The sequence below is a fragment of the Plasmodium yoelii genome, assembly GCF_900002385.2.
Source record: "Plasmodium yoelii strain 17X genome assembly, chromosome: 7".
Taxonomy (NCBI): domain Eukaryota; phylum Apicomplexa; class Aconoidasida; order Haemosporida; family Plasmodiidae; genus Plasmodium; species Plasmodium yoelii.
Window position 1 is genome coordinate 448,772 of NC_036179.2, and position 10,901 is coordinate 459,672.

At 22.3% G+C, this 10,901-nt stretch overlaps 5 protein-coding genes across 5 annotated transcripts; 3 read left to right on the plus strand and 2 right to left on the minus strand.

The window, feature by feature from the left end:
* Positions 1 to 16: 16 nt before the first annotated feature.
* On the minus strand, positions 17 to 976 carry PY17X_0707000 (dicarboxylate/tricarboxylate carrier, putative; the record flags this gene model as incomplete). Its single annotated transcript, XM_724848.1, has 1 exon — positions 17 to 976. One exon carries the CDS (start codon positions 974 to 976, stop codon positions 17 to 19), a length of 960 nt encoding a protein of 319 aa, XP_729941.1.
* A 1,355-nt stretch (positions 977 to 2,331) lies between these two features.
* Positions 2,332 to 4,278, minus strand: PY17X_0707100 (molecular chaperone DnaJ; the record flags this gene model as incomplete). Its single annotated transcript, XM_719715.2, has 1 exon — positions 2,332 to 4,278. One exon carries the CDS (start codon positions 4,276 to 4,278, stop codon positions 2,332 to 2,334), a length of 1,947 nt encoding a protein of 648 aa, XP_724808.2.
* A 1,351-nt stretch (positions 4,279 to 5,629) lies between these two features.
* On the plus strand, positions 5,630 to 6,185 carry PY17X_0707200 (mitochondrial import receptor subunit TOM7, putative; the record flags this gene model as incomplete). Its single annotated transcript, XM_022955493.1, has 2 exons — positions 5,630 to 5,677; positions 6,033 to 6,185. The coding sequence occupies 2 exons, from the start codon at positions 5,630 to 5,632 to the stop codon at positions 6,183 to 6,185; spliced, it is 201 nt and encodes a 66-aa protein (XP_022811766.1).
* Positions 6,186 to 6,976: 791 nt separating this feature from the next.
* PY17X_0707300 (lipoate biosynthesis ligase) lies at positions 6,977 to 8,263 on the plus strand (the record flags this gene model as incomplete). The annotated part of the gene is made up of 1 exon (XM_719716.2): positions 6,977 to 8,263. The coding sequence occupies one exon, from the start codon at positions 6,977 to 6,979 to the stop codon at positions 8,261 to 8,263; it is 1,287 nt and encodes a 428-aa protein (XP_724809.2).
* A 1,134-nt stretch (positions 8,264 to 9,397) lies between these two features.
* On the plus strand, positions 9,398 to 10,876 carry PY17X_0707400 (inner membrane complex protein 1i, putative; the record flags this gene model as incomplete). Its single annotated transcript, XM_719717.1, has 1 exon — positions 9,398 to 10,876. One exon carries the CDS (start codon positions 9,398 to 9,400, stop codon positions 10,874 to 10,876), a length of 1,479 nt encoding a protein of 492 aa, XP_724810.1.
* Between the last annotated feature and the right edge of the window lie 25 nt (positions 10,877 to 10,901).

The window sequence follows — 10,901 nt, forward strand, 5'->3', positions numbered from 1 at the left end:
AAAATATAAGTAATATTTATATGTGTTTGAAAAGATTGTTAAGATAATCCATAGTAACTAAAGTAATCATAGCATGTGGAGCTATACGAACATAATAAGTACCATAACTGGCATAGAAAATTGAAATTCCTCCTTTTTTGTATAATTTATAAGAACAATCAAGCATATTTTTATAGGGCATTTTATTAGTAACTGGATCAACTTTCATTTTTTGCATACAAGTTTTAACAAAATCAAAAGGTAAACTCATTGTAACAGCAAAAAAACCACTGATAACACTAGCTACTAAATTTGTTTTCATACCAACTCCTAAATATTTCTCTAAATATTCTTTTGATTGATCATATGTAGATAACATACCCAAATTTAATGACATAGCTCTAGCAATAGTTGGAACGGATCCTTTCCATAATGAACATATTCCTTCTTCTTTTGTTATTCTATATATAGCGTTAAATACACCAGTATAATTCCTTTTTAATTCTTTTGGTAATGTATTATCAGCTTGAAGTCTAATTAATGATAAATCTGCTGGATTTCCTAAAAATGCACCTATTCCTCCAGCTGCTAATGCACAAACACATTTTTTATAAAAGGGTAATGGTTCACCTTCATTTTTTACTATATCTGAAAAAGTACGAAATAAACCTAATCTTCCTGTTGTATATATTACCTGTCTAGTTAAACCTGCATCTAATCCTTTATATAATGATAACACACCTTCATCTTTTATAATATTTTTTGCTATAACAAATGGATTTTTTATTGCATTTTTTCCTTCTGCATTTAATTGAATTCTTACTTTTACCATATCAAGGGGTTGGATACAAAAAGTTGCAAACATTCCACTCATACCCCCAATACAAAATGGTTTAATTTTACTAATAATACTTTTTTCATTATTTACATTTTTTATTTTTTTCATATCAGAACTAGAGCTAGATTCAAGATCATATGCCGCTATATCATTATTCATTTTGTTTATATATGCCAAAATTTTTTTTAAATTTATATTATTTTATAAATTGTTATTTATTTTTATTTTTTTCTTATTATATTTATTACCAATGCTTACAAAGTTATGATGTTTTTTTTTTTTCTTCTCACTTTTTCAATATTCCCTTTGAATATTTATAATAATCGTAAATTGAGGGGGGAGGGGGGAAAAAATATATACATTTCCTAAAGCTAATATTACTGTAAAATAATGTATATACAGCATATGTATGTACACTTATATTACATACATTGATGGAATGATACAACTAAATAAAGGAGTATTTTATAAATATATTCGCAAAAATATAAATAATTAAATGGTAAAAATAATATGCATGTATATAAAATAAACAAAAAAATATGAATAATAAATTAATTTAAGAAATGAATAAAACATGAAACATTTTAAATAAATATAATAAAAATCGTTGTAATAATGTACACTTATATAATCTCACATTCATTTGAATGGATAGCCCTGACACGTGTTTCCTTTTCTCATTATCTTTTTTTTTTAATTCCCTTTCAATATAAAATGCCCACCAATTTAAAAATAAAATTTTGATATTTCCATGGAATTATTATTATAAATGAGCAAAAAAAATCAAATAGTTAAATAAGTTATCGTATATAAAAATATGTGCATATACATGCATATATTAATTTGGGGCATATCCATAATAAAGCACATGCCCAAATTAAAAAAAAAAAAAAAAAAAAAAAAAAAAAGTTAAGTTCTTACATAGGTATATATTCTTAAATATTTCTCCAGTATATAAGTGTTGTCATTAATTTAACAAAAAAAAAAATAAAAAAATGAATGAATAAATGAATGAATAAATGAATGAATGAATGAATGAATGAATGAATGAATGAATGAATGAATGAATGAATGAATGAATGAATGAATGAATGAATGAATGAATGAATGAATGAATGAATGAATGAATGAATGAATGAATGAATGAATGAATGAATGAATGAATGAATGAATGAATGAATGAATGAATGAATGAATGAATGAATGAATGAATGAATGAATGAATGAATGAATGAATGAATGAATGAATGAATGAATGAATGAATGAATGAATGAATGAATGAATGAATGAATGAATAAATGAATGAATAAATGAATGAATAAATGAATGAATAAATAAATAAGGGCGATCATAATATGCAAAATTTGTAAACACATAATTGGGAATGTATACAATAATAAGACAAACAAATAGTTATATTGTCACTTAATTTGATGGAAGTTTGTAAAAAATGTTATATTCCCATTTATAAAAATATATAGAATTTATTTGCTATTGCATAATGTATATACTAATTAAATAATAACATAAAAACATCTTTTATGCTTGTAAGTAAAAGTGTTGCACCAAAAATTGAAGACAAATATAAATATTTCATTTTTCCATATTTCTTAAAATTGGGATATAATGTTAAACCTATTAATGATGATAAAATAATTTGCCCCTTTGAAATTTTTCTAAAAAAATTATAAAGCTTATATGAAAATGTTTTTTTAGTATTATAAAAACAGTTCACATTAATAGGTTGAAAATGTTTAGGAATTTTTTCAAAATTTAAAATTTCGATATCTTTATAAATATTTGAAAGAAATGATATATCATTTTTATCTTCTGAATAATTACTCAAATTTTTTATTTCATTAATAAGAGCATATGAATTTCCAGAATAATCTAATAAAAATGCATCATACATATTAATTTTCGAATCTCTAATAAATTTTAAAAAAGCTCCTGTCATATTTTTTCTTAATATATATACAGGTTGAATAAATATTTGTCCCTCTGAATTTTCATTTCCTAATTTTGAAATATAATGTGTGTATGAACTATTTATATTTTTATATATTTGTTTTAAATAATTTATATTATGTTCATTATTTATCTGATCAATTATAATAGCATAACAATAAGTGTGTCTAGATCCAACAGTTGAACAAACTGAATCAACATTTATAGAATTTATTTCAATGATACTATTTCGTAATGCATCTGTATATACATGTTTAATATTACTTGAAGATATACGTCTAATTGTTTTAACTTTGCTATTACTATTTACTAGTAAAAAATAATCAATTTTTTCATTTTCTGTTATATATTCTTCTTTTTTTATACTTAATTTTTTTAAAGAATTTACAATTTCTTCCTTTAATCCTTCATTTGAAATATTTTTTATTTCATTATATTTTATCGAATAAGTATTATATATATTATTAAATTCAAAGGCTATTTGTTTTACGGGTAAACTTTGTTTTGTTTTATTGCTCAATAAAACTACCATATTATTTTTATCTATATATGTACTAGTTATAGTATTATTATCCCCCTTCTTTTTTATTTCTACAAAATTTTTACGATAATCATATGCCTTGTTAAGTGCTTTTAGATCATATATATAATTTGGATAATAGCTAGTTATAAAATTTTGAAAATCTTTAATACTAGCATTATATATATTTGAATAAATTTGATAAGAACCATCAGGTGCTAAAATGTATATTGTTGGATATATTTTAACATTAAATGGAACTTTATTATTTATTAATTTTTTATCAATTAATGAATTTATTCTACCAAATGATATATATTCATGATATTTATCAAAAGCTTCTTCCCATATTTTTGAAAAACTTAATGATAAACTATCAGTATCTGAATAAACTTGTATTATCCAATATTTATTTGAATTTTCAACCAAATCTGTATAATTTTTCCAATTTAAATTTATACTATTTGATTCAATTAATTTTAAAACTTTTCCTCTTGAATTATCATAAGCTTGTTTTAATCGAGAATCAGATAAAGTTTTATAAGCTTTTGTTATATCTCGAAATTTTTGATCACAATCTTTACAATTTTTATTACTATCAGGATGATATATTTTGGATAAATCACGATAATTTTTTTTTATTTTTTGTATACTATCACCTTTTTTACATTTCAATATTTCATAATAATCAAAATTATCACCTTCTTCTAAGTAAGATTCAATTGAATATTTTTCTTCTAAATATTTAAAAGATATGAGTACAAGGAATGATAATATAATACTTATCAAAATAATATTATCACGTATAAACTTTAGCTTGTTTTTATATACTTCTGTAATATTATGTCCTTTCCCTTTTTTGTTATTATTTTCTTCTTTATTACCCTTATTCCCTTTACCCCCCAAATTGTCAATGCTTTCGCTCGACCCTTGAGATACTATATTTTCATTTCCTGATTTTCGTTTCATCTTTTATCACCTTTTCAATATTCACGTGGATATATATATATATATATATATATATATATATATATGTGTATATATATGTATATGGTATGTATTGATCTTATAGATCTGGATTATTAAATGAGTATATGTATGTGTGTGCAATTAAGTTAACTGGTAAACAGCGAAAAAGGTCAAATAGCTAATCTGCTTATTTACATACCTCCTTATATCGCTGAAATATTTTATATAATTTGTATGTATATTGCTTAAGTAAAAATACTCAAAATTAAGTTTTAATAAATCAGCACAAGCTGGTTCATATTTAAACGAATATCCTCGTTTTATGCATTAAAATATACAACATATAAATATGTTTAAACAAAAAAAAAAAATTATAAAAAGTTAAAAATTAAAAATCACAAAATATAAATTAATAATACTGTTGCTACAATAAAAAAAAAAAAAAAATGTTACGTGTAAAATGTAACAATACAATGATAGTAAAACATTTTAATGGATATTATTACAATATCATCAATCAACTAAAAACGCACATATTATGCTTATAAAATTTGTGTAATTTTTTTATTTTAATTTATTCCACGTAACTTTCCAACCCTATTAATATATCTCTTGATTATTCCATTCATTTTTTACTTTTTTTTTTTGAATTATATTTTGTTTGTGCATTTTAATAATTTTGTTTTTTTTTTTTACATAAAATAGTGTATTATCACTAGTTACTTATGACTTATTACGTATTGTTTTTTTTTTTTTTTTTTGTATCACCTTAAAATAATATGCAGATTGAATAAGAAAATAAGCATGTATCGTAATTAATATATCCCTTTATTATTTTTGTTAAAAATTAATATCTGCTTACAAAAATATTTAAAAAATAAATATAAAAGCACTTTTTTACTTCACTTTAAATTTAATATATATGAATAGAACTTGCCTGTAAAACGAGCTAAAAAAGTTAAGTTCTATTATTTATTTTTATACACTATTGCCAATTTTGCAAATATAAAAAGAGAAGGAAATTGTAATAAACAACAAAGGAAGGGGGAAATTAATCAATATGTTATTTTATAATATTATTTGATAATATTTTTATTTATTATTTTTTCCTTTTTTTATTACTATTACTTTTTCTATTATTATTTATTACTTTTATTTCCTCATTTGGAAAAGATAAATATATAGCCTCACCATAAAAGGAATACCCACAAATTATTATCGTTATTATTATTATCGCTATTATTATTATCGTTATTATTATTATCGCTATTATTATTATCGTTATTATTATTATCGCTATTATTATTATTATAAAACTTAAAACTGTTAGCCTTTTTTAATAGATACAAACATGAAGGGAAAAAAAGGTGGCGCCCTTGCTAAAAAAATTACTGACATGGTAAGTTATACATATATAACAACTTTACATGCATTTTACATTTTATTTTATTAATTTTATTTTACAAACGTGTAACGATAGGTTTTGAATAGCTCACAATAAATATGTATATACTTCATTACATATATGAATTTGTCAATTTATATGTCCTTAAGTACCAACCAACATATATAATAATATATGAATATATATCCGCATATTCAATTTTCTTTACACATTTGATGCATTCAGTTTAAAACAATGTGTTACATTCCCCTTAAATTAGCATATAACTGTGTATGTATATATATATATGCTCACTTCATTAATTATTTAAACCGTTTCCATTTTTTATACCATTTATTTCTGTTATCAGACATACTTTTTGGCAGTTAAGGCTTGCGATTATATCATAAGGCCCTTTTTGTGTTATGGCTTCACCCCACTGATATTTGGATATGGCCTTTATCATAACAATGAATTTACAACTAACCCTTTTAAATTAATACCCAAAATATTAATAGGATGAAGTATGAACTATTTTTCAAATCATTCTTTGGCCCTATATAAATAATAGGTCTCACATTCGCACACACACATATATGTATGTATATATATATATATACATATGTATATATTAAAAAGTATTTGTTCAAACATATCATGATATACAATTAATTATAAATTCCAAGTTGTATATATATATATATATATATTAGCTATATATTTTTTTGTGTATGGTCATTATTTTAAATTAAATTTATAACACCAATTAATATTAATAATTTTTTTTGTTTGTATTTTCACCTTTTAACACAATTTTTTAATTACATACAATTAACGAAACCCTTTTATTAATTTTAAATTTTAAATTATATATTTTATATTTTATATTTTATATTTTCGAATAAAAAAAATATGCAAACTACTAAATTCAAATACAACATTCTCTCTTAAAAATATATAGAGAAAAATCCGACTGACTTATTTTTTTTTATCATATTTTAAAAAATAATTTAATAATTTCAACAAATTCAAAAAGTATACATGCGATATTTTTAATAATTTATAACTTTAGAAATATTCAAAGGAAAATTATTATTATTATTACTTTTTATAGCTATAAGAAAAAATATGTATACTTATATGAATTATGAGAAGTATGAAAACCACCTTTAGAAGATAATGTATAAAGTTATATGTGCATAAATATAACATATATAAGTATGTACATATAAGAAAATGCACCATATATCCATAGAACAATTAAATATTCCAATCATTTTTTTTCATTTTAACTGTACATGTCATTTAGATTAAATGATTAAAAAATTACTTATCGTTCAATTGTCTTTACACATATTGCTATTTTGCAACACGAACAAAATAAAAAATGGAAAAAATAACTTGAAAATAGCATGGTGTAAACCTAAAGGACTAAAAACAAAAACGAACAGAAAAGGATACATCGGAATTACTAACAGAACAAATATTAAAAAATACAAAAAACAAAGAACATATTTGAGTAATGAAATATTTATTTTCGATTTTAGTAGAAAGCTTATAAACTATAATCTTGCCTTCGAACTACAAAACTTTTTACACCAATCCAAAATTATGTTACAACATGAAAACAGTTTAAATTCATTCGAATTAGACAAATTTAAAAGATTAAAAAATAACCTTGAAAAATATGATTTTTGTTTTATACTTCAACATCCTCCATGCTACACATTAGGAAGCTCCGCAAATCCAAAAGATATACTTTTAAATGAAACAAATTATTATATTGAAGAATTGGGAAATATATATAAAAACTCTTATTTATATATAATTCAAAATTTTATTGACAAATTTAAAAATATTAAAGATGAAATAGAAAAATCTGAAACTTATGATGAAAAAAAAGACTATCTCCAAAGTTTTGAAAAGTATATAAATGATCAAAATAAAATACCTATATATCGTATCAACAGAGGTGGAAAAGCAACATTTCATGGACCAGGACAATTAGTTTTATATTTTATTTTTAATTTAAAAAATTATTCTTCTAATTATGCTGAAAGATATATTAATATTACCAAAGATAATTATAATAACTCAGACAAAAAATATATAACACACAAAAACAATGATTATCCATTAGCCAATGAAATTAATCCTAATCCTTCAGTACATGTAGAACAATTATTTGATCTACATAAAACAATAATGAATTTCCAAAAAGTTGGTATGGACATTATAGACAAATTTTCAATAAAAACACATACAAAAGATGATTCAATTGGCGTTTTTTATAATGAAAAAAAACTTATATCAATTGGTCTTAAAATCAGAAAATATATATCTATGCATGGTATGTCATTAAATTTTAATGTTAATAAAAATTTTTTGAAATATTTATTGTCATGTGGTATGGATCATAGCAATTATATTTCACTACATGAAATCGAAAAAATAATGAAAAAGGGGAATATTGGAAAAAATCAAATAGCTATACATAATTCATTGTTAAATGAACTGACAGCTAACTGTATACAATCACTAAAAAAAAATTTTAAAGCCAAAGTAAAAATAACAAATAATATCGAGGATATATTTGCTTAATCTGATATTTTTAGTCTTTCCATTTTTTAAAAAGTGTGTATTAACCAAAAATATGCATTTTTTAGAGCAATTATTTTTTTAAGACAGCTAATTAAATACAACATACATATAACAATTTAGCTCATTTTCAATGCTTTTTCTTTTAATTAATTTTCGTGAATGTACATTTTGATTAATTATTATTTCGTAATATTACTATAGCTATTCAAAAAAAATGCATACATATATATGCACACACTATAACCCCTTTAACTGAAAATGTAATTCACAATTTATGATCGACCATTGTTAATTATTGAAATAAAAATGTAAACATATTTAGTATGCACATGTAATAAATTTTTTTTTTCTAGCTAAAAAACTTTATAAGGTGTATGTAAAATTTAAATTTTGTATGAATAGTTCAGGCACATATTTGTATTTCTCAGCTATATTCATAATTTATTATACCTGAATAAAATTAAGACATTCCATGATCATATAATAAAATACCTATTAAGTATATATAATATTTTAGGTAGCTAACTTTGTGTGCGTTTTTTTTTTTTTTTAACAAGCTAACAACATCATTAATATAATATTTTTTTTCAAATATGTGTATATATACATATATTATTTTTTTTTAATATGTATAAACGGTATTTACTCAATTTTTATTTTAAATTATGATTTTATTATAATATGTTGTATTATTTATTTGGCTTATTTATTAATTTATTTATTTTATCCTTCTTTTAATATTTATAGGAAAAATATTGTATCGCCACACATTTGTTTCCAATATTTTGTGTTAATATTATTATTTATTTATTGTCTTATTTTAAATTAATTTTTACAATTTGTTCCCTTTTTAAAATATTTAATTTCTCAATAATTTATGTAAATATATTTTTATATTGTTTAAAATACTACACCCTCCAGCCAAAAGTGCATATTATAAACACATATTTATATAGTTTCATTTGTGTATATAAAAAAAAAATATATATATACATTTTACGTTTCCCAGTGATTTTATCTCACCATTTTATTTGTTTTACCATATTTTGTTCTTTTTTTTTTAGTCAATATTATAATTGGTATAATTGTACTAAATTATTATATCTTTATTTACTAAAAAAAATTGTCTAAAAAATGACATCTCAAATGGAAAACGCAAACCCTTCTAACGTACCATACACGTTTGAACATTCGAAAAATCTCGGAAACAAAATTCTTAAGCCAATACGCCAAGAAAAAGTTGTTAAAGTACCTGTAACTAAGTATGTAGAAAAACTCATAGAAAAAGAGGAAATCAAATATGTAAATAAGTATGTTGATGTTATAAAACCAATAATCACATATAAAACAAAACACATACCCAAGCATATATATTTAGATAAAATCAAATATGAACCTAAATTAATAGAAAAAGAAAAAATTATCCATATCCCAAAAATAGAATACAGAAATAAAATTGTAGAAATACCAGTATATATCCACAAAGAAAATATAATAGAAAAAAAAGTTCCAATAATAATCGAGCATGTTATACCAGTTCTTAAAGTTAATAAAATTGAAAGAGAAGTTTTAACTGATATGATCCAAATCCCCGAAATTTGCAATATGCCAAAAAATGAAGATACTATGAGAAATGAAGTTTCGTCAAATAAATTAGTAGAAGAAAGTAAAACTTCCGTAATAGGTATAACGAAAGAAGATACAGATATTTACAACAAAGAAACATATAGAAATGTAGATTCAATTGAGGAACCAGCTGTTATTAATGAACAAAAGGAAATTTCCAATTACGAAATTGAAAAAATAAAAAGAGATAATGAAAGCAATTCTTCGATCAGTAAAGCACCATCTAGTGAAGATTCTTATAAAGTGACAATTGATCGCAAAAATGAAACCATGTATAATGATGAAACAAATGAAGATGCTCATTATGATGAAATTCCAGAAAATGTCTCCAATATGATTAATCATGAAAGTAATTCAAAAACACAATTACAAAATAATTTAAATGAAAATTATTATGATGTAACTGAAAATCGTCGAAATCACAACATATCTCATCTTAGCATACACTTACCTATGAGTCAAGAAGTCTCTCATGAATCCGTTGAACAAGCTTATGCAAATATTTCTCATGATAATAACAACAATAGCTATGTCCCCTCTTTAAATCATTTAATGAAAAATGATCAATATATTAACTATAATAATATGGATAATAGATATTCTGAGAGAAATATAAATGATTTAATAAATAGTCAATATGTTCAAGAATCTTTCACTGCCTCAAGAAGAAATATACCAACAAATGGAACCATGTCACAACAATATCATGAAAATTTAAAGAATTACATTGAAATAGATCAACAAAAAACACACATTCCATCAAATATTAACATTTCTTGCGAAAATTATTCTGTATCACAGAAAGTTTGCAATAATACTAATCAATCTGGCGTAAATAAACAAAATTTTACTCCTTATTATGGTAATAGTAATGGCCAAGCAATTGTATCTGTACGTCCAGCAACAATCCTAGAATATTCCCCAAAGCCAAGAAAATTCAAATCTAGATTTTGCAACATAATGAATAAATGTTGTGGTGGTGAATAATCATATATTAAGTAAATAAATAACT